The sequence below is a fragment of the Polypterus senegalus genome, chromosome 4 (assembly GCF_016835505.1).
Source record: "Polypterus senegalus isolate Bchr_013 chromosome 4, ASM1683550v1, whole genome shotgun sequence".
Taxonomy (NCBI): Eukaryota; Metazoa; Chordata; class Cladistia; order Polypteriformes; family Polypteridae; genus Polypterus; species Polypterus senegalus.
Genome location: NC_053157.1, coordinates 24982065 through 25007248, shown reverse-complemented (window position 1 = coordinate 25007248; position 25184 = coordinate 24982065). Strand labels below are relative to the sequence as shown.

Here is a 25184-nt window from a genome sequence, read left to right as displayed (position 1 = left end):
TATGGCAAATTAAGATGCTCAGTTTCATGTTCAGAATCAGCACTGTCAGTACTTAGAAAGACGTGGCTTTCTCCAGGAAGCAATCCAATCACTTGGTTATTTATCTGGTCAGCGTCAATAGGTTGTACATGCGGTGGTGTGCGCGTTCAGCCAGCGGTTGTATTGTGGACGGCTTGCTTCTGGCCTGTGATCCTGGCTTGGAGTTCTACATTACTAAACAAAGGTTGTACATGCGGTGGTGTGCGCGTTCGGGCAGCAGTTGTACTGTGACCTGAGTTTACAGGTTGTGTTGTTTGGGCGCCACCTACCCCCGCTGGGTTTGACTCGGGCACTGTGTGCTTTCGGTGCGTCTGGCCTCTGGCATCCGGGCATATATGCAACCTTCGTTTAGTAATATAGATAATTAGCTATTTTTGTGCTTAAAAAATCTTTTACCAAAATATATTTACATACAGCTCGCACGATCCAGAATGGATTAATTGTATTTACATACACTCCTATGGGGGAAAATTACTTTGTGACCCGAGGTTCCACTGTATTCATAACTTTATTTAGTAAGCCAAAATTTTAGTCCTGGCGATTCACTGAACATGACAGTTCTGTGCCAAGGCTCTCCACACCTCCAGCCACCGGCCCTTGAATGACATCACAGGGTCCTCCAGCCACAGAGGGGTCTCTCCGAGTGTGTCCATCACACCTGGGCACAGCGACTGCTCAGACACGTTAGTCCGCACAACACTCGCTGCTGCAAACTTGTGGCCGATTACATCATTAGAGTAATTTGGACGAGGACCGATCCTTCAGGCGGGCATGTTGTCAGGTCTGTTCATCTGACTTTTCCAAAGTAACATCAGATAACAGCTTTTGCTTCCTTCCCACTCTCCCCTTCGGCACTTTTTCCAAGTCATTCTGTCGCTCCTGCCCAACCAATCCTGAGACATTTCTATTTGTTTTTTCTTTTTTCTATTAAATTCATGTGCCTGTTGCCAAATCCTGCATAAGTGTCACCATTAAACCATCCTGTCAATACTGAAGACCATGGAAACACCCCAATTCATCAGTGTTGGAAAATAATCTTAGTATTAATTACACAACCAACTGCAGCAAGCACACCAGTTTGGCTGCGCAGTGACTGGTTGCCCGTGCCTTTGTCAAAGAGGTCCGACACAGATTAACACGAGTCCGGTGCTGCTAGGAAGTCGCTGGGATCCCCGAGATAACCATAGATGCCCCCTGCATGTTGTAGTAGGTAAGCAGGAAAGACCCTTTGTGTGTTCTGCTCGATTCATTCATGACCCACTGGACTCGACACTAAGGGGAGGAAAAGCAGGTAAGCCTTCAGGCAGTGAGGCACTCAAGTGTGAGGCATGTCTGCCATCGAGCTGCTAACGGAGACTCTGTGCTGGCAGATGCAGGTGTTGAACGCTGACAGTTCTCGTGGGGCAGCCGCTGGCCGCTACAGGTTCACAGCCTGTCCGTCCGTGGTGAGTGACACTGGAGACGAAAACTTGAAATTGGAGAATCAGGAAAGAGAGGAACAAAAAGGTAATATGGTGTTATACTTGGAATACAAACACGGTGGCTTGGTAAAGGGTTTTAACAGCTGAGCGGAAGTTGGCTGGTTATCATTGGTGGACATGCTAGGTGCCACCCCCCACCCCTCTCTCCGTATGCATTATTCTCATTTGTGTGCCCTTCACCCTGTCATTCAGGGGCAGAGTGAGTTTAGGCAAAACTGACAGAATGTCTGAATGTGTCACAGGACAAGCCAGGGGGCAAAATTCAAGTCAAGTATTCTGACTGAACAAAGGGCCATCTTTCTCCTTCTATAAGGACATTGGCACTTCCTCTATTTGCCAGTGAACAGTAAACCTGTGTATTACAAAAGCGTGGCAGTAGATATGCAGGTGCCCAGAAACATTTTTGTTTCCTTCTTTCTTTCTTCCATCAACATTCCTCCTGGTTACTTTATCAGGATGGGGAAATGAAAGCATTTCCTCTGGTCCACCATCTTCTCTCTCTGGTGAGCCACTTCTGAAGTGTACCATATGGAGTTGGGTCCTTCATCATGCTGCTTCTCTGAGACGATTCTGGCAGCCTGTTGCACTTCACCTTCACGAGTCCGCTAGAGGCCAACATCACAGCCAAGACTCCAAGGCAGAAGTGATGTGTAGTGACAGCAGTTTCTGGATCTACCACAGTACACAACTAGTGATCATAGGGGACGACTGATTACAGGACTCCTTCATGTGAGCCCAAATTTCCTACTGTGCTGATAAAAGTATAATACGATAAACATTTTTTAGTTAATCAATGCAGGTTTTTTTTTTTTTTTTTATTGTTTCTGTGATATGACAAAGCTGAGCCAATGAAAAGACATTCATGCTGGCCACACCGGTCCATGAGCCTCTCTGCTGTTTGGGCAGTCCAGAGCTCCCATTGTCCTTTGTAGTCAGGGCCTCCACTGTTGTTCTCACTTGTTAAGAGATTTGACTTCATTTTGGCTCTTGTATGCAATGTACGTCCAACTCATTGGCTTTAAACTCTGGTCTGACCCTGGTATTGCTGTGGAGTCACACCACAACACATTGCAGTTTGTAGAACTGTACGCTGGTGAACTGCTACTGGTCTGTTGTGTGGCTCACAGTGGAAAGCTAACAGAACTTCATGTGCTGGCTGCTTCTGAACACCATAACGTGTGACAAGTTTAGAATTGTAGCCACACTTGACACAATACACAACAGACATATTAAGGCTAGGAATTATGATAATAAAGAAAGGATATACAGTAACTAACCACAGATACAATAAAAAGAGCTAAGGGAAGGCCATCACTCACAAAAATTGGCTTATGCTGTCTCAGTAGGGTCTTGGACAATCGTATGTCCACCTTCTGAAAGTCAAAGCCATTCTCCTAAGCAATGAGCACAAGGATGTTGTCACTGTGTCCCCGGAAGTAGAGCTGGAATCTCAACAGACCAGTTCACGTTTTTAACACTTGGAGATGACTTTTTGTTCCGAGAATATCCACTTACATAAGAACACACCTTACGCTGACTATTACTACCATCACGTCTGATTACCCATCTTCTGACCATCCCATCAGCCTTTGATTATCCCTCATTTACAGTCCTCAAATTGTTATAATCTACACCTATTTGTGAAAATGTAAGTACATCTGTATGTAAACCACCAAAGCCAGGAGGGGTACAGACCACTGTGACGCCTTGCACCTTAGTCGGGAGGTTTTTAATTATCTTTGACCACAGACCCCAAACCCACTGCTTGAATCCTCACACAAGTCACAGTTTCAATACAGTGGGCTGCCATAACCACCTTCACCTCCACCTCCAGAGTTCTCTACTACAAGTTCTGCTGATATTCCTTCATTTCCTGATCCAAGATTGAAGTGTGCCAAGTGTGCCTGTTGCCCCTCTGCTAATTTGTTTTCCTTTGTCTCTTTTTTTTTTGGGGTTGATTCAACACAAGGGTGAGAATAATGCTTTGGAGACTTTCCTCTGGTGTAGGTCAATGAGGGCGCACTTTGTCTTTTCCTGCTTGCACAGCCAGCCAGACACTTTAAAGCTGACCTGCAGTTCTAGCAGTTCCACTAGCAGGAGTGATGAACGCCCATGGCTTTCAAGTGCACACTGGGCTGGCTGTGTGGGGCTCAGCGGCTTGATTGCCAAGTGACTTTGTTCAATCAGTTGTTTATATGCTAATCGTAATTGGGCTTGACTGCCAAAGAATGCGCTTCTTCAGCTGAATGCAGTGGTGAAGGTCATTTTCTCAAGAGCTCGTCTGTTGTACTCAGAGGTTCATTGCAGGGCAAGTCGGGCTACTGTCGTCATGACCAAATCAAAGTACAAATTAGTAAAAAAAGCACGCAAGGGAATCAAACACGTGGATGGAGCAGGTGATGGTGAGGAGGACATGCCATGCTGCCATCAAGAGCTTTAGTGTTGAGCCTGATTTTTAGCCTGATGTTAATGAAGTGCCAGTCTAAGTAAGGAGATGGCTGCTTGGCACCCACTTTTAAAGCTAGCCACCGTTCTGCCGCTTACAGGACTGATGCCACCGGCCTACACAATTCTTTTTGTCTTTTCTATTTCATTGCTGTATGCGGACAGAAAACACATTTGCATCTCACCTCGTGTTAAACGTGATCAGTCTGTTTCTGATCAACTCCAAATGCATTCTGCGATTGGTCACCAGCACATTTACACCCATGTGCCCCCAACTGTGATGCATCTGCTAATGCAACTGTCAAAAATTCTGGCTAGTGCCCAGACTGCCACTCTCACTCGACTTTATGTGCAGACGTTGAGAAATGAGGTAGAAGACAGGACTGCGATGAGCAGAGAAGTGCCTTGTGGGAAACAAAATGTGGCTCTAGATTCACAAAATATTCTGGTCTATGCTGGATTAAAAAAAATGTTAACACAATTGAGTTTTAGACCCCTTGTTTGTTAGAAGATTCCTACTGTTTTGTTTTGAGAGACGCATAACCTTTTGAATGTAGCCATGCTTTCTGATAACATTGTGTCATGCTAACCTTTCTCATTTCTTCCATTAAGGTCATTTCATAAGGTTTACCTTCAGAAAGCCCCTCATTTTCTAGAGATAAACCTGAAATGTTTGTTCTCAGCATTGTTGGCCATTCATCTCGAGGCCCAGCTGCTTGAGCGGCTCCTCTTCTGTCACCTTCAATTAGAACAAAAGGCTGGTGAATAAATGGAAGAGAAATACTGTTAGTAACTTGTTCAGGATTTACTCAGGCTTTTACAATTTGATCCTCCTGTGTAGACTGTGGACCCCCAACCGTTAGGACATCCTGTAAGGCTGGTCTGGGCACATTTATAATAAAACAAATAAAAATGCAGTACACCAGTGCCACATGGAAATACAAGTCAAAAGTCAGACCCTACCTGAAAGCAGCATTAGGAGGACATTAAAAATGATCAATTGTAATTTCTATAACTAAAATATAAAACTGATAATGAAGTATCAGTGTAAATGGAAATACATGACGAAAGCGAGACCCCTTCTGAAGACAGCATTAAGATAAAACACCCAGCTCCACAGACTTTATACTGAGCGTGCATATGATATACAAACCGGTACCTACAAATGAAAACTAATCTCACCCATGACAGAAATGTAAAGTCCGGCCTTCAATGGACGGAATGGAAAAAGCTTGGAGCATTAATGGAACACTTCACTCCTAAGGGCTATTTCTTCTTTGTATGGTGCTTAAACCCCCCATGTAATTTGTAGCGATGGCAAAGAAACATTTTAATCTCATGTTTTCATACAGAATGGAGAGAAATTAATTTCTGATATAAGCAGCTTCTTTGGCAACTTAATGCAGACAAAAGCAAATACAGTGGACCCTTGACTTACGAACTCAATTTGTTCGCGAGGGCTGGTTGTAACTCAAGTTGGTTGCAAGTCAAGACTATTTTTCTCCATAAGAAATAATGGAAATACCCATAATGTGCGCTGAACCTCCCACAGCAACACTTACTTAACCTTTTCATAATTAAAAAGGCTTGTATAATGCGCATAATTTACCAAAACACCAATAATTTTTCTAATGTACTAACCAAAAAGTTATAAAAAGTGCCTAGCCTACCAGAAACAACAATTTCATACTGTACTCACCATTTAATTTGACATCTTTGGGCTGCAGGAAGGAGGAGAATGAAACAGAAGGTGGTTATTGTTTAGAAGGAGCCTCCTTATGCAAATCTTTTCTTTGTAAAATTGTCGAGATGGTGGATTTCGACATGCTGTACATATTAGCGAGATCGGTCACGAACGCCACTCTCATATTTCCGCACAATTTCCTTCTTCATTTCGATTGTGATCGCTTTTTCTCAAGTTAATGACAGTAGTCAAGCACACAGATCAAAGCTGGCCGTGTTGTGAACTGCTGTAATACACTCCAAGCAAGCCGGTGCTGACTCAGCCTGATGACATCATCATGTGCCGCGCCAGCCCGCTAGCTAACATCCCTTAACAATCGCTTTCTTTACCTTCGTTACCTTCTCTTCCTTCCTTAGCAATTATGCGTCTTGCTTGCCATTGTCTTAGTGAATTATATATATTATATAGATAAATCACTGCACTGACTGAAATTACGTCCACAAACACATGTATCTGGGCTCCGACTGACGCTTACAAACGCTCTCGGCTATTTGTTTACAATCGCACAAGCGGATACACGTGACCGCATTCGGCTCGTAACGCAAGATGTTGGTCGTAAATCAAAACAAAAATTTTGGGCGTAAATCAAGTTGTTCGCATGTCAGGCTGGTCATATGTCAAGGGTCGACTGTACTAGCAAAACAGCCATGAAAAAATCTCACGTCCCTCGTCTCAACATAATCCACGTGCCAAGTCATCTAGTCGTAAGCTCACAACGTCCCAACACATACATTTGTACCAAAATATTGTTGAGTAAACCACAAGGGAGCAAAAATGGAACACAAGCCGACGTGAATGAGCAACTGAACTGACGGGATGACCGGATGTGTGAATTGTGCGAGGAGGAACTCGAGATTTTTCGTGTCCTTTTTTTTGTTGTGTGCTGTGGTCCAACATTGGTCACCACAGTCAAACTTTATCATGTCCGTTCTGCATGAACACACACGATTAAAACGTTTTTTCTCAGCCATCTCTACAAACTACACCCCAAATTAACAGCAAATAAAAGACACAGATTTAAAAAATAAAAAAGCGGGGAAATCCTGGAAAGCTCAACAGAACAGCGACCCACCACCCAGTGTTCAGTGCCTCTGTGGCTCTTGTATGAGACTCTCCCATGGTGACTAACAATTTCTCTTCTATTTGGTTTGCAGGTTGCCTTTGTATCTGACTTTTTTAAAGTAAGGACCACTTCCTTTTCTCCAAAGGAGGAAGATATTTCTCACTCAACTTTACATGAAACCCCAACAAATGGAAATCACTATGGCTCCTCTCACTAGACCAAAAATAAATACATAAAGAAATTCAACCAAAAGAACTGATGTGGACACCCTGTGAATGTAATCTTGCTTCTTTCTTTTCTAAGACCTACGTGTGAGCTGAAGAGTCGTGGTGGCTTCACTTCTTTTTAAAAAGAGCCTTGGAGGGACTGCTGCTATACAACAATAAGTCCACTGTGTATATAATATGTATATCTCACAAGTAAACACAAATATTAAAAGAAAATGTATAAGCAGTAACACTTGTTTAATTTGTATCGGTCACTATATATGAAAAGAATGAGCAGCAATTAAGCATCATGTGTTTGTTTTTTTTTTATTAAAAATGTGGTAAAAGCTTAATATGTACAAACTGTTGCATATATTGTATTATCATTAACAACTGAGAAAATAAAACATTTAAGACACCTACAGTAAAATTTTTGTCAGACATTACTAACACCAAAGATGAAGTTGTTCTTCGGGTTCACCCTGTGTCAATGAAAGAGCCGAGATGGTGCCAGCAGGCTTCATGGAGAAGTGCTGGGTCTATAAATAAAGACTGGCAGCGAACACAATGTCCCTCTTGATCTTTGCAATACCTGAAAATGAGGAAAGACATTTCATGTGAAACATTGCTGGTGATACTCAATAGACCTTAAACATTTTAAAGATAGTACGATGAACTTTCATCAACAAGTAAGGTGCTAATTCATAAGTGTGACAGAGCTAACGAACGCATGTCAGTGTTATCTCTGGGACACATCTACAAGGAGGCAAAAATGACAAAGTCATGACTTCCTCCCAAAAAAATACAGATGCGTTGTGAGCATTCCATGAACGTGAACAGAACTGTGGAAATCACACGTGGAGCTGTAGGGGACTAAGAGCTTCTGAGCTGTGCTCCATTAGTTCGAATACATTTATTAATTGACAATAAGAAGATAATGAAAATGGAAGATCTGCAAGTGATTCAGAACAGCGCCATAGATATCCCTACATTATACACACACACACACAGGGATATACAGTGGATTCACATTATTCAGATCTCTTTACTTTTTTACATTTTATGCTGCAGCCTTATGCTAAAATCATTTAATTTTTTCTCCTCATCAAGCAACATCCAGCACTCCAGAGCGACAAAGTAAAAACACGATTTTAGAAATTACTGAACATTTACTAACAAACAAGTGAAACATATCACTTTGACACAATTATTCAGACCCTTTCCTCTGTACTTAGTTGAAGCCCCTTTTGCAGCAATTCTGGCCTTGGGTCTTCTACAGAGACGATATCCAGGTGTGTAAAGCTTGTCACGTCATTCCTTAGATGTTCTCAGGTCTGTCAGGTGGATGGACACCATTAGTGGACAGCCATCTTCAGGTGCCTCCAGAGATGATCAATTGAGTTCATGTCTGGGCCACTCAAGGACTTTCACAGAGTTGCCCCTAAGTCACTCCAGTGTTCTTTGCTTTTTGCTTAGGGTCGTTGTCCTTTTGGAAGGTGAACCTTCAGCCCAGTTTAAGATCCAGAGTGCGGATGTTCTTTAACGATATCTCTATACTTTGTTCAGCTTTCCTTCAACCCTGCCTAGTCTCCCAGTCTCCAGAGTCCATAGCATGATATTGCCAACGCCATGCTTCATCACTGGAATGGTACTGCACAGGTGATGAGCAGTGCCTGGTTTCCTCTCGGAATGACAAATCTTCATCTAATTAGACCAGAGATTCTTCATTCTAACAGTTGGAGAGTCCTTTAGGTGTCTTTCTACAAACTCTAAGTGGCCCTCCATGTTACTTTTACTGAGAAGACACTTCCCATCTGGCCTCTTTTAAGATAAAGCCCAGATTGATGGAGTGTTGCAGTGATTGTTGTCCTTCTGTGAGTTTCTCCCATCACAACACCGATTCTCTGGGGATCAGCCAGAATTCTCATTGGGTTCCTGGTCCCCTTTCTTTCTATGGCTCTTGACCTACAACCTCTCAGTTTGGATATGTGACACGCTCTAGGAGGAGTCATAGTCATTACAAACCTCTTCCATTTAAGAATTATGGAGACCACTGTGCTGTTGGGGACCTACATTACTGCAGGAATTGTCTGTAGCCTTCCTCAGATTGTGCCTCAACACAATCCTGCCTCAGAGCTCTGCAGGCCATTCCTTTGACCTCATGGCTTGGTTTTTGCTCTGATGCACAGTGCCAACTGTGAGACCTTCTACAGACAGGCATGTGTCTTTCTAAACCATGTCCAAACACATGAACTGACTATAGTTGGACTCCAAACAAGGGGTACACACATCAAGGATAAAAATGGGCTACACCTGAGCAAGATTTCACGTATCACTGCAAAGCAAAATTTGTGCGAATGGGATATTTCAGTTATTTTAATAAATGGGCACAATTTCAAAAATCCTGTTTTGCTTTGTCATTCTATTAATTTGGGGATTGTTTTCTAGGGCTACTAATACCTACAAAACTTTTGAGGCAACAGGTTGGGTTGTAAGTTACTTTTTAAATGTATCAGTAGGAGGCATCGGGCACTTCCCATTGGCAGAAGGAAGGCTACCTTGCTGCAATGGACCTAGACATTTTACTCCGTTTGAAAATATGGTGACAAGAGGAGCCCACCTGGCCCTCTTTAGATTGACAGGTGTCACAGGATGCCAAGGATATACAGAATAAGTGGGCCAAGTTAAGACAGCTGCAAGGAGGTGTGCTTTATCAAGGCCTCACCTCTAGGACCCAGCAAGGAATGCCAATGGTAAAGTTAGTGGGCAAGTTTAAGATACCCTTCTGTCCAATTTTAGCAAGAGATTCTCTGGTTTTGAGAGTACACTCCTGAAAGGCCAAAAGATGTCTGCTGCAGCAGTGCACGAGTCTAATCCACATGGAGGGTGGACTTTAGAGAGTGCAGAGACACTCACTGCTTTGTGGACTGCCTCAGAGAAGCCGAGACAAACCTTCTGCTGGCTCCAAAAGGGCAGCTGGGACCTGACCTAGGCATAATCACAGCGAGGTGGTAGGACCACTCCGAGGACTAAACCCAAGAGATGTGCACTCATTGGAGGATGGCAATGCCACTGGCTAGGGGTTGGGTCCATCTCAGTTCTTGAGGTCAGTGTGGTTAACTTTGGAATTTAATCAGCTACTTTATTATTTGCCACTGCCAAGACATGCCAAGTTCCTTAAGACATACAATGGAGGGAAAGGAAACCAAACAAATGAGACACTAGGGGCAGCTATAGGAAACACATCTGACATGGCTGGCAAAATAAGATACAATTGAAAGCAACTAGCAGAAAGCACCACTTTTTACTACAAAAATATGTTGTTCAAATGTTAAGTAAGACCAATAAAGATACTGGAGAAAAGTAGCTTTGTAGACAAACGGCTGCCTAAAAAACTTGACATTTATGTGATGAATAAACAAAGTGGAACTACAATTGTGACACACTCTGTACACTGTGAGAACCTAATCTGCAATGTTTTACCACAGTTTTGTACACAAAAATAATCCGGTTTGAAAGTAAAATATGAGGTACAACTTAAGGCAATTTGCATTGGTCAAGCTTTAAAAATTCAGAACACATTTCTAAGCGCTCTGAGACTTTATAAATATATCAGAATGTACTATTACCTCACTCTTGTCTGATCCAAACTGCCAAAGCAGCTGAAATTACATTCCAGTCCAAAATGTGCGACTATGTTAGAATAAATGGAAATTCTGCTTGAGAATCAAAGATTATAACAGACTTGGCCTTCTTCTGGGCACCATCCTGAACTCTCTGGAAGCAGTAAACGACTAGTGGCCGAGCTCCCGCCTATCACGGATATCACTTCACACCCCCTACACTCCACCCTCATTAACCAGTGGGCTCCAATGGGTACTTTCACGGGTCATTTTGCTAGCTTCTATTACAGTTCCTATAAAAAGTATATAAACACACAAAATAACTGATTGCATAAGTATTATTCAATCTTTAATATAAATCATCAGTGGTGCAGCCAACTGGTTTTAGAAGTCCCACAATTAGTTCAGTGGAGGTCACATGTCTAGGGGTTTTAACTGACTGCAGTATAAATGCTCCTGAATATGTAAAGGCCATCTTGTTTTAAGTCAGTATGGTGGCCTAACCTACAAAATGAAGACAGAAGACCACACCAAGCAACTACATGAAAAAGGGATTTGAAATGCAGAAGTTAGGGGATGGATCCAAGACATTGACTATCTGCTGTAGTCCAGTTAAATAAATCATTAAGAAATGGAAAGGCCGCGACAAAGCCATAAATCTGCCTAGGCCAGGCCATCCACAAATACTGAATGATCGCGCAAGACAATGATTAGTGAGGGAGGCCACTAAGAGACCTCTGATAACAATGAAGGAAACATAAGTGGATCAGACTGGAGAGACAGGGCAGACAACTACTGTGGCCGGGAGCTTCACCAGTCACAGCTTTATGGGAGTGTGGCACAGAGGCGGCCACTATTAAATATATGCACATGACATCTCAGCTAGGGCTGTGCCAACACACACACACCGGAGACTTTGAAATCAGCTGGTAAAAGGTTGGTCTGATGAGACCCAAATCGAGCTCTTTGGCCATCAGACTGAACACCAGGTTTGACCACTGCACATTATCAAAAACACACCATGTCCTCCATAAAGCATGGTGGTGGCAGCATCATGCTCTGGGGATGCTTCTCTGCAGCAGGCCTTGGAAGGTTTCCGATGGTAAATGAATTCCCAAAATACGGCAGAGTCCTGAAAGAAAACCTGAGGCAGTCTGCAAGAAACCCTGCACCTTGGAAGGAGATTTGTTTTACAGCAAGACAACAGCAAAAACATCAATCCAAAGCTACACAGGAGATTTAAAACTAACATGTTAACGTCGTGAAGAGTCAATTGAGAATTTGTTGCTTGAGAAGTTTTTCAAAGAAGAATTGGGGAAGAATGGTAGTGTCCAGATGTGCAAAGCTTACAGAGACCTGTGAGCGCAGGGTAAGCTGTCATGGCACATCTACTGAATAATGACTCAAAGGGAAAGAATACTTGTTAGTTATTTTGCTTTTTATATTTGTAACTAATTTAGACCACTTTTCATAGATCTCTCTTCACTGTGACATTAACAAGTCTTTTTTCAGTTGATTGTTGTCAAGAAATACAAATTAAATCAACTGTCATTCAATGCTGTATAACAATAAAATGTGAAAAACTTCCTTATGGGTGCACTGTACACGCATTTAAAAAAAATCATTTAAACAAAAATTTAAAGACAAGTAATATTGGACCTGATCTCAGGATGGGTCAGATAGGCGAGTAACAGAGAATGCAAGTATTTATATTTTGTTTGAATTTTTGAGCTTCAACCAGAGTGGGTGTCCTCCTGAAGACCTGCGCCTATCTGTGCTTCAAAATTTCAGAAGGGAATACTGTAAGATCAATGCAGGACTGAAAACTGAAACATTTAAAGAACGCTTAATGAAGTCACAAACAAATATAACATGCTTGGCATCAAAGACTCAAGAGTATACCACACCTTCTGCAAATTTGTTTTCAAGTTCAGTGTTTCCAATTGCCTTTGCAGCTTGGCACATTTGTCGAAGCAGTTCCTCTAGGCGTCTCATACAACGAATAATGCTACCTGTGAATAAAAAAAGAAAAATGTATTCAACCAACTTTTCAGCATATCCTATGCAAAAACAAGCCATGCAGCAACATGCTCGTTTAAAGAATACATTTTGGTAAGAGTACTACAGTTTTGCTGTTCTAATTTTAAAGAAACATGTTAATATGAAGTTCTATGCCTCCTAGTATACAAAATAAAAAAACTTAGATTCCCTTACAAATATCTGTTTCAATTTTTTGCAATAATATATACTTACAATTTCACACAACCCGTTTTAAACGTTTTGATCATTACAGGATGAGCTATTGTGCCATCTGATTGGCAGGCACTCCATTCAGAGATGCATTAAAACCAGTGCTTTCAGCATAGTTTAAAGAACCTTCAAATAGATGGGATGGGTGGCATAACTGCAAATTTTCAAATGTTCTTCACATTTTGGCACCAGGACAATACAGAGATCTAATTCTAAATTATTCTTTGTGTGTTCTTTCAATGTGATTACAATAAAACAATGCAGCCATTGTCAATTACCAGAAAAGATGGGTTCAAAAGCTCAATGATCACTGTGATGGTTGCAGGATTGGCTGGATATGCATAGAAATACTTTTTGATAATAAAAGACTGAAAAATGTGACTCTTTTCCCCCCCTTTATGATGTGCTGTTGTGTAGAAGGAGCACATTTAATTTGGGGCTCCACTACTTTAAGCAGGATGTATTAGCACTGAGTGCCTTCGTATACTTTGAAATGTAACTTCACAAGTGGTCTCAAGCACTGTGGCACACTAGTAGCCACCTAAAATAAACACTTCAGACCAATAAAACTACAAAATGCTTACTAGTGTTACACAAGGTTAAAAGACTCAGACGCAAGAACAACAGAATTAATGATGTAAACTGGTATAAAAGATGAGGAATGTGTTTGAATAAAACCCGGAGAAATCAGAAGTCTATTTTGCTTAATTGCTCCACAGAGATTTAAAAGCAGAGATTTAAATTATACCCTTACAATTCAAGCTGCTGCAAAAGGAGCACCCACACTAACCAAAAAGCTTCACTGAATTAACAGTTCAGTTGTTTGAGGAAGCCAGTAAGTGTTATTTAATGTACTGTAGCACACACAGACGTTTAGATGAAATGTCTTGTTTGTCTTCTATTTTTACCCTACCAGTGGACATAGCTGGGCATGACTTTGATCAGTACAACACAGAAAATCTAGAATATGTGAATGAACAACTTTGCTTAAAAATATTCCTTAATACAGAAATGGGACCTTGTTGCACTAAATCCTATTCAAATGCATTAAGACAGCCGGTTTAATTTACACATCATATTAAATACTAAGCCCTCCATAATGTTTGAGACAAACACACATTTGTCCTTGATTTGCCCCTCTGCTCATCAATTTAAAATCACAAATCAAACAATTCAGACATGATTAAAGTGCACATGGCAGACTTTCATTTCAGGTGATTTGCATACATTTCGGTCTCGTCATGTAGAAAGTACTTTTTTCTACATGGTCCCCCATTTCATAATTATGGATGGGCCTGTAATCTAGAAACATCTTCATGCAAACACTGGAACAAACACGTAAAGGAACTTTGACATACTTTACTAATCCAAGCACATCTCTGGTACTGCAGACTTTCTATTACTGTTATTTAGTTGTACCTGATGCTTTTTATTCATTTTTTAAAAGTGAGCTCAAAAATTACTCACATCACAGCTAGCAAGAAAGACTTGAACAGGTAGGGTTCTGCAAGTTGCAAGCAGCTTTTGTTTTTCCCCATAAATTATAGCAGACTGAAGTACAAAATAATCTGTCTAGAGTTATAAAATGAAATCATCTATGAAGTCACAACAGCTTTTGGAACTTCATTCGGTGTAAGGATCACTGTTACGTTCCAATTTTTTCCACTGAATTACACCATACAGCGCCATGAAAATTATAAAGAAGGACAGCAGATGCTGGCACGCTAAGCACATTTATACAAATCTGTAATTCCATTTATTTTTGGAATCTTCCTGCACTTTGTCTACAGCTGTACATCTACGCACATCAGTCACCGCACATCGTTTTCAGGCTCATGAAGAAGGAATTACAACACGAGAATAAAGAGAGGCCACTAACAAGCAAGCACTCCAGCACAATTCTTTTTGGTGCCTCCTAAATTTTAAACCTTCCATGACCTCCCTGAATGAGTTGTTTCAAACACGGTTTTCTCTTTTATTAATAAAAGTTGAAATAATTTGTATTTAAGGTAACACTTATCTGCATTTTACAGTATATGTAAAAAATCAATTTAAATTTAGCAATTAACCTTCTATGTCTTTTCATTCTTACCCACAGTAACAATAAAAACTTCCATTAGTGTCTCTACTTGCTTCTCAGTGGGTTTCCTCTAACAAATGGTACTAGCTTAGTTATTCAGCATCGCCTTGATGAGAAAGTGGAAAAGTAATTACAAATGATGTATTATCAAACCTTATTACTCTCAATCAAATTACATTTAGTACATAACTACTGTTAGTACTGGAAAGACTCTTTCTGTAGAGTATTTCTATTCCTCCTCCTGGGCTAAAAAATTTCAAAGTACATTAAATAACCATGGAGACAATTTGGATTCACTAGAGGTAGAGCTTAGGACAATGATAAAAGTAGCTTGACTAAAGAAAAAAAAAAAATTCATTGTAACAGGTACGAATAGAACTTTCTTGAATGAAAGGTAAGTAAGATAACCATTACAGCTGCATCACAGTGTGTGTGGTGCTGCTACTTTGTTGACAGATCACTGCAGTATTTCATACCATTTTATATTTTGAAACTATAGTCGTCTTTACTTCGAAGTACAGAGAGGTAAACAAACAGGCGAGGCCATACATAAACATCCTCAATCATCATGCAGAGGAAAAATAGTTAACTAATCATTAACTCTATGCAGAACATGATATTAATTGAGGACCACTGTCTGAAACTTCAAAGAATGCAACTGCAGCTCAGCTTGCCACCATAGGCACAACTAAAAAAAACCTGAAAAAGACCATTGGGCAAAGAAGCACAACGTTCACCCTTGTTTCTCCACATCAGCCTGTGGAAATCTCAAGCTTGGAACTTGAAATTTTCAGAACAAAGCACCATCTCCATCCCTTGATATGACAGGAACTGGACAATACAGAAAAGCTTCACTACTACTTTATACTGATAGTAATTATGTATAAGATAATGCAGCTGATAACCTTGTAGCTACGAGTAAAGCCAACAAATGTATTCGCATAGGCATTTCAGGCTGTTTGCGTTACTTAACCTGAAAGTAATACACTGTGTCAGGTAAACCATTAGCTTTTATAAGTTTTTCTTTCAAAACGTAATGAAAATTAAACCTGGGAGAGTACAACTTCCGAGAAATATACTGGCTTCAAATGGTTTTTGGTCAGTTTCTGAACTTTTCTCGTATCCAGGCAGGGACACCTGCATTAGGGGAAATGCATGAATTTTACGACTAACTTTCTGGATGTGTTATTATCCCTTACTGACATCACTATGATTACAAAATTAATTTATAACTTCTGATGCCCACAATATAATGCAGTTTTAAGGTGAAATTGGATAAAAGGCTTACAGTGCATCTGAAAAGTATTCACAGCGCATCACTTTTTCCACATTTCGTTATGTTACAGCCTTATTCCAAAATGGATTAAATTCATTTTTTCCTCAGAATTCTACACACAACACCCCATAATGACAACGTGAAAAAAGTTTACTTGAGGTTTTTGCAAATTTATTAAAAATAAAAAAACTGAGAAATCCCATGTACATAAGTATTCATAGCCTTTGCCATGAAGCTCAAAATTGAGCTCAGGTGCATCCTGTTTCCCCTGATCATCCTTGAGATGTTTCTGCAGCTTAATTGGAGTCCACCTGTGGTAAATTCAGTTGATTGGACATGATTTGGAAAGGCACACACCGGTCTATAGAAGGTCCCACAGTTGACCGTTCATGTCAGAGCACAAACCAAGCATGAAGTCAAAGGAATTGTCTGTAGACCTCCGAGACAGGATTGTCTCGAGGCACAAATCTGGGGAAGGTTACAGAAAACTTTCTGCTGCTTTGTAGGTCCCAATGAGCACAGTGGCCTCCATCATCCATAAGTGGAAGTTGTTCGAAACCACCAGGACTCTTCCTAGAGCTGTCTGGCCATCTAAACTGAGCGATCGGGGGAGAAGGGCCTTAGTCAGGGAGGTGACCAAGAACCCAATGGTCACTCTGTCAGAGCTCCAGAGGTCCTCTGTGGAGAGAGGAGAACCTTCCAGAAGGACAACCATCTCTGCAGCAATCCACCAATCAGGCCTGTATGGTAGAGAGACTATCAAGAGCGAAGCACGTATTAAATATCAATGCCTATGTAATCAGATTCATCAGTTGAGGCCATGATACATTTGATTTTTCTAGCCATTTTGAGTTACAGTCTAAACTCAAGTCAGAGGCAGCGGCCACATGCCCAGCGACTTACTCCAACTAGTTCATGATTCATTCTGATAAAAACAAACAGTCACAGGGTGAGATCTGTATGCACAACCAATTATTATATGCAGCTAAGAGGAATAAGGAATAGTGGTGTTTTGGACTTTACAAACAAAAAATGCTCTTCTGTTTTATGTACCACCACACCCTAGAAGAAAAGAACCAAAAAGGGGCCGATATTGCGACTAAACTCACTGTAGCAGTCAATCTTTTGAATAGAATTTTCTCAGTTGTTGACGGTCACAAAAAGAAGCGAGCATGACTGTGCTGAAGGTGGACATGCACTCATAAAATGAGTTATTCCCATACTGACATACCCAGCAATTAGTTGTGCAATGTGACATTGGCTTTAACTCTATCAAGCCTACTAGGTCTAGATACAATAGTGTTTTCAACATTACAGATTTTTACAGACAGTACACATATCAAACAAAACTGATAAATTATATCTGACAACTTGATAAACTAATGGGTTACCTTAAGGGCAAAAAACCTCACTGTTGCTGAAAGAGGCCATTTTTAAACAAACATATTTTGGGAGTTAAAAATAAGTTCTCTCTCTTCCTTGCTTTTTCTCCGTAGTACAGTTAATCCTGGCAATGATTAACTTAAACCTAAAGGCTATGACGGCCAACACAAATGATGGTTCCTGGTATTGATTTATCTAGTATTTTAGGAGAATGTTTGAGCATGTGGGTTTAATTACTAATCTTAAGATATAATGAAAGAAAATTGAACTAAAATTATTTTGTGAACAGCCAACTTTGTGCATTTTGGCAGGCTAATTTCAAAAAGAGTAACAAAAACACAAAGACAAAAGACTCTTCCAATAAAACATTTGTAAACACTTTACATTATAATTATCCATCAAGAACTAAGCATAACATACTTTAATGGAACATCCACAGTGAATCACAAAAGTTATTCTTGCTGAGTTCATGTTAGATGTGACAAACTGGAGAAAAACTTTGGCAACTCAGTGTAACTTTACAACATTTGCATGTAGTAAATGGGAGATACAAACCTCCCATTGGGAAATTTCACGTAAATTATCTCCACGATATCTATATGACAACAGTTTTAATATACATTTATTACCTCATTTCACCGTGTTGAGATGCCCCCACAATGTCATTTTCATAACATATCAACACAAAATTATCAAGCAATAAAGCGGAAATCATAATAGCATTAAAAAATGCAAGTGATCTGGTCATGTAGAATGAGAACGAAAGTGAGGTACCGGCATCAGCTGATCGGTCAAACGTTTGTCTGGGAGGACAGACATTTACGATGACAGTAGGTACAAATCATAGTGTCTCACTGCAACAGACGTTTTATGTGTGAAACCATTGCTTTGTGCACTTTCAGAAAACTGGGCTATTTGGAAAAAATATTAGCCCTTAAAGAGTTGCTATTGAACAAACTGCTCATGCTGCTCCCTGATAAAAGAAAATACTTCTGCTGGTATCTGTTCAGATAAAAAAATAAAACCGATTTAGAAATGTTAACTTGTTGTGGCTTGGAATGTGCCTGTTATAATGTTGTGATCGTGACTCTTGACTCTGAGGGGTAACTTGTTTTTCTATATCAAACTAGATAAAACGTTAATGCCCTGGCAGTGGCAAATAGCTTTGGTTTTATCTTTGATTTGATTGCATTAATGTTTAAGTTGAGATTTACAAGAAATATTTTAACTGCTATGTAAAGGGAATACTGCTGATAAAAAGCACCTTATTTGTTTAAAGTGTTTGCAAACCAAATAGACGCAATACACTACTTTTGTGTTCATTATTGAATTAAGCACATAATGCGATTGTTGTGATTATCTGCGATGGCAATCATGTGATTAAATTTTTTAATCTCCGCCCAGCACTAAATATATACACACATATATACACACGTAGTAGAGAGGGAGCCTAGGTGGAATAACTAATGAAGTCACGTTTTGCTTGCTGTGGTTGCATGTTATAATAATAATAATAATACTTCATTGCATTTATATTGTGCTTTTCTCACTACTCAAAGCGCTCAGCAATTGCAGATTAAGGGCATTCCTCAAGGGCCCAACAGAGCAGAGTCCCTATTGGCATTTACGGTTTTTGAACTGGCAACCTTCCGATTGCCACTGCAGATTCCTAGCCTCAGAGACACCACTCTGCCAGAGTGGTAAGCTTCCCCCCTCAATAAAAATGCTTGTTGTTCCTGTTTGAGGTTGCTAATAAAGCTGATCATTCTCAAGATTGTGACTCAGTCTCCCGTTTTCGGGGTGTAAGACAGTGACTTGTGTGTGTGTATGTGTATATATATATATATATATATATATATATATATATATATATATATATATATATATATATAAATAAAAATGAAAGATGAACTACAATTTACCAATACCTGATACACAAACTGTTATCTTATATCTTTAACTTTCACAATATATTGTTTCTTAAAAACTTCTTTGAAACAAATCTCCTACTGTACATTATAAATAACTTGAATAAATCCCTTCTTTCTGGGTTTCAGAAAACTACAAGGAGATATACAGTAGGCAATTAAAACCGGATTCAGAAAGTTGTCATTAACGCTTTACTACATAGTTTGTAAAAGCATCACAAAACTAAATAATTAAAAAAATGTAAACAAAAAAGGAATACATAATATTAGTAAAAAGAATTTAAATACAATTTCCCAGCAATGCTATATCAAAAATCAAACAATCTACTATTTTCTCATTTCAGTTGTACTGACCTCCACATATCAATTTATGATGCCACAACTCCAGTTTTATATCAGCTCCTAAAGTTCAACAATAAACTGAAAAAACAACATCTTAGCAAAACTAAACTAAAACTATATAATCTAAACATCTATTATGACCTCACAATAAACAAGGATTGATCTGTTAACTGTTCTTTAAATAATAATACTTCACATAATAACCTTTAAAAGTAGATGTGGCTTTCCTTCCTAGAAGGAAAGAGGACTGAATCACTCTTCTGTGCTGCCAGATTTTTTTAATGCTTGAACTCACTTGACAGTAATGTGATCTTACTACAGGGAACATGGAAGTAGTCCAATTCACTAAAAATAAAAAAAAATCTAAGCAGAGTAAATATAAGATGACCAACTGCACTTGGAGAAGCAGAAATCTTCATTCTATTATGTATACTGTACTTTTAAAAGGAGATTGCTTTCTTCAAATAAAAACTATACTGATTACACCATAATTAACTACAACTTTCCTTTTTTTAACTGGTAAAAAATAAGTTTAGATAAAGAAGCTAGATTTGCTAATCTTTTTGAATGAAAACCTAATAAAATATGCATGGAAATGATTTTAAAAACTCTAGCAAGAAAACTTATTAAATTATAATGACATCATCTAAAATAATGTAGTTTATTCTCTCAATTTTCCAATTAAAAATAACATTTTAAAGAATTCAGTCATAACTGGTTATGGTATATTTTATTATAAAGTTATTTTTAACAGTTAATAATAAAGTATTAACTGGTCACCAGGAAACATCACCATAGGTTATGTAAGATATGACAACATAGAATGTAATAAGCCTACAGTAGCCTAGGACTAGAGTATTCCTCACACCCTAGACAACGCCCTCATTATAGCACCACCATTACAGAATCCTCATGATAAATTACATTCAACTGCAAAATGCAAATAATTCTTTAAAATTATATTGAAAATTTTATGATATTCAATTGTACTGTTCATGATTTTATTAATGATTATATTTACAGGATACTAGTATATTATTTTACACACTTTATATTTGGAAGAAAAGGAGTACAACAAATATGGTGATATGTGATTATTAAAATGTCAAGTATGCAACAATGAAATGTATTACTTCTGAATTCTAATTACTCTTTCATTTGATGCGCAGATAATGTGCTGATGTAACGGAAGAGCATTAAGGGTTAGGGTTGTTAGGGTTAGAGAGGCTTGAGCCATACAACCCTAGACTTGGGTAACTCTACTCCCCAGTACCTTCCAAAACCCGAAACAAATTCTCTCACCCATTTCTGGGTTTTGTGGTAAATGGATTTGTATACTAGATGCAAAAACTCATCTTATTCTTCAGAAATGAGCCTTCGTCATATTTCTACATTTTAAATGAAATCTAGAAAAAGTGTAATTGTTTCATTATACTCTGGTAACAATAAAACAAACTTTACAAAAAGCATTAATAAAATCTGGAAAATTCAAATGTAATTTTTTTGTGACAGAAAAAAAAACAACTTTACTACTTCTTAGAAAAGATGCATTTTAACATTTAAAGAAAGAGTTACTATGCTTTCTATGTACCTTTAAAGGCTGTGTATTTTGCTGTTAGAATTGAGAAATGTATTGCACAATATCTGGAAGGAATAGCAGGCCATATTGTTTTTCATATTGTCACCATAAATGCTACACAGCTGTCAAATTAAAGCCTGACTTTATTGTATGCATAAAATACACCCAGTCTGCAACCCTTTTAAGCTGGATGCTCACAATTCAGAGTATATTGTACCATATTAACTGTTGTACACCACTTTTACTTTTTCTGTACAGAACACAGACAATTCTCTGTGATAAGACAGCTTACATAATGTGTTTATAAGCGTCCCTTTTTGCAGCCTCATGAATTAAGGGGACAATCTACCATGCAATTTAGCATCTATTAGCTTTAAACTAGTCATCTGTGTTTCACAGCACTTCTTGTTTAAGGGGGTAGCATTACAAAGGATTCTCCTAGTCCCACAATTGCAATCTTAATAAATATGTAATGTTTATTAATTATTAAAAATCTAAGAGAAAATAATTTTCTTATGTAAAGCAGGCCTTGACTGGGTATTTATAAAGCACTTCAAATCTAGCAACAAAGACAACAAGCCTTAACTGGCTGAGCATCAAATTTCTGTCAAAATATCCTCTATGGCACAAGTCCCATGTTTAAGTCTATTGACAAACTAAGCATGCTATGTGTTCCTGGAAGTTAGATCAGAGGTAAAGTAACATGACCTCTTCAATGCCTCTCTCTTTTCTTTGTAGCTAAACCTCATGTTAGTTCCAGATGGTAGTTATACAAACTAAAACTTTGTTCCTATTCTAACACAGGAAGTTGAAAACAGCTTAATAAAAAAAGAACACACATGCATAAATCTGCCTGAGAATTTACAAAAAGGGACATTACATACTCAATTTTAATAATTAGAAACAGCTATTCTTTTTGCATTTCCACATTTTCTTTCCGATTTAATATAATAAAGTTAAATAAACAACAGAGACAGTAAGTAGTAAGTACACTCATACTTTGGGACTATGGTATAAATACCATAGAACTGGATTTTTTTTTTGCTGACAAGAATTGCCACAGAAAGGATTTTTACACTATCTTCCAATTTATAACACTGAGCATATATGCAGCAGCTAGAACAATTATGAAGTTCAGAATTCACTAAATATTTAGTGGTGCAGAAAATATAGTAGGTCAGACATACAACTGGCAGTCTCATATTTACAAACAAATCATACATGTCCTCTTAAACTAAAAAGATTTAACATATGGCACACATGAATACTTAGAGCTTCAAAAATTAGCACACTAATAAATTACTAGCTTTTTAAACCACCTCTACCCTACATATAATTTCACTCAATGAAATGTCTTACATACCATGGAAGCCAGATACTTTCCTTTAAGAAATTCAGCTCAACCCCACTCACTTTCTCACTTGTCTACCACAGAGATATAACAAAACTATACTGAAACTATATAAATGCTTTCATAAAAATACAAAGTTAAACATGCCTGGAATAGAACCATTGAATTAGAATCTTAGGAAATGAACTAAATTAAGTCCTTGACTGAATACATGCTGCTTCTGTCTGTATACAAGCTAGTTCAGTTGTCTCTCACCTCAAAAATATATATTGATTCCATACTATCTGCCTGGACTGATGCCATGTATAGGGTTGGCTCCTGTCATTACACAGAGATGGTTGCCACAGTTCCTCATTGACTTACAACACGCTTTCACGGTTTGTATTTTCTTTAATGTTCTGCACCATTTCTTAAATTTGTGTACACTGTAAACTCTCTCCATTGTTCATAACCTCTGTGAGTCAAGAATGTGATTCTTCTCTTCTTTCCTGAAAATTTAAATCTTTTATCCTCTCCAATTGTCGCTTCTCTCTCGTCATCCTATATTCATGAACTACTTAATTAAAAAGAAAACACACCATTTACAGACAAACTGGCTTTTCCAGTTTCGGTTCCATTCCGGTTTTCTTTTTGGTGAGTCAGAGTTCCTTGTACTTCATGCACATTCCTTGTGACTTCTAAATTTTTCACTACACCTAGCATAAGCCTCTGACAGTGAATTTCATAGAACAGTTATGAAAGATGGATGCAGATCCTTTCTGTATACATGCACATAGTTTGTGTTGGCACAGTTTACTTCATACCAAAGTGCAGTGAAAGCCTGGTTATATTTCAGCTATGCTAGTTGCACAGCTTTCACTGTATCTACAACATTTATTAACTTTCTGTTAGCATCATTACTTTATTTAAACATTCCTCAGCTTCTCTTAAATGGTGAGAGCTGACCTTAAAATCAAAATATTAACATACCAAACATTTCATCTGCTTATTTGTTCAAGAATTTAAATTTTAAGTCAAGTGTGATCTGTGCCCGAAACAAAGGAAAGGATGTCCTTTCTGTGTTGCGAGTGGTTAACAGCAGGAGGATACCCATTAAAAGGTGGGCTGCAGCAGACCTAGCAGTGCCTCATTTGAAAAACTGTACATAAATGTGTCAACAGAAATATATGTGAATAAATTTTCAATGTCAACTTTATTGATAACTATATACGCACCTGCCACTTCACATCTCTGCCTCTCGTGTTGTGAAGAGGGGGGCTGAACATACGCTGAGGAGATGCAGTCGCTCCTACAAAACCCTCTCAAACGGTGATACAATGGGAAACAAATACATTTTTTTACCTCCTCTATGCTCGATCAGCTGGCTTGCTGCTGCTGCTTGTGCCATGCTGCGTGATCTTAATGTCGATCATTTAAAAGCCTGTACAGCAGCTGTCCTTTTCTGTCAGTCCCTTGTCTCGCGGGACGTTAAAGGGTCTCTGAGAAAATCATGTCTCGACCCAAGATTTTTTTATTATAATAGAGAGATATGGAATACTCACAGTCCTATTTGGAATACTTTTTAAAATCTATTTTACCCCGACTTCTATGAACCATGTAATCCAGCTGTTTACACACAGAAATCAAAAGGCATCAGTCAGGATAAAGAAGTTGTATAGACTTAATTGACATGTAGTAAATTATTAATACTTTAATAAAATCATAAGATGAATATGCTCATGCTATAGATGGGGCCATAATATTACTGTTAATCAGTTCTGAATTACTGTAGTACAGCACTTATGCAATATGTGAAAAGATTAACTTCATAAAGTCTCAGAAACCCAAAACCATTAATGTACTGTATAAAAATAGTAATAATATTACCTATAAAAGCAAAAAAATGTTTGAGCCTTCTGTCAGCTAAATATTGTACTGGACATTTCTTCTTTACAATTAAAACAACAAATAAAAAAAACACAAATGCAATTAAAAAAAATACAACATGCTGACTGAAGTCCTGTGGATCATTTAATTTAGCTTCTTAATTTAAGGCTTCTCTAAAACACTAACTGAAATTGAACACCCCAATATTGTTGATCTCATTTAAAAAGAACAGTTACCTTCAAAAACATCTGTCATTTTACATATCTGAGCAAAGGTGGATCCGTTAGCCCATGTGTAAACAACATCCATTAAATGAGGGCGAAATGAATTTAAGTACTGCTCCTCATCAACTTCTAGCTTGGCTTCTGCAGACACCTTAGCTATCCGTTTAGCACATTCCTAAAAACAAAGAGACAAAAACAAATTAAATGCCTAAAGAATTCAAAATCAACCACAATATATCTTGTCAACGGTAGGGGTCATATATTATGTATATTCACACCACTGGTTTCCAAAGGTATTTACATT

General features: G+C 38.6%; 2 protein-coding genes across 6 annotated transcripts in view; one reads left to right on the top strand and one right to left on the bottom strand.

Moving 5' to 3' along the window:
* The window catches only part of plpp1a (phospholipid phosphatase 1a), a 186578-nt gene extending 179178 nt beyond the window's left edge, over positions 1-7400 (top strand). For 3 of the 5 annotated variants that reach the window (XM_039750354.1, XM_039750353.1, XM_039750358.1), the window contains exons 6-7: positions 1410-1545; positions 6864-6990. In XM_039750354.1, the coding sequence (XP_039606288.1) occupies positions 1410-1545; positions 6864-6880 (153 nt within the window). In that variant the 3' untranslated portion in view covers positions 6881-6990. Of the gene's footprint in view, positions 1-1409; positions 1546-6863 lie in introns of all 5 variants that reach the window. The other 2 variants (XM_039750355.1, XM_039750356.1) reach the window with 1 other exon arrangement.
* mtrex (Mtr4 exosome RNA helicase) overlaps positions 7290-25184 on the bottom strand; it is a 105150-nt gene continuing 87255 nt past the window's right edge. The window contains exons 25-27 of the mRNA XM_039750352.1: positions 24893-25055; positions 12509-12613; positions 7290-7570 (exon numbers count right to left, since the gene is read on the bottom strand). Of these exons, the coding sequence (XP_039606286.1) occupies positions 7518-7570; positions 12509-12613; positions 24893-25055 (321 nt within the window). The 3' untranslated portion in view covers positions 7290-7517. The remainder of the gene's footprint in view (positions 7571-12508; positions 12614-24892; positions 25056-25184) is intronic.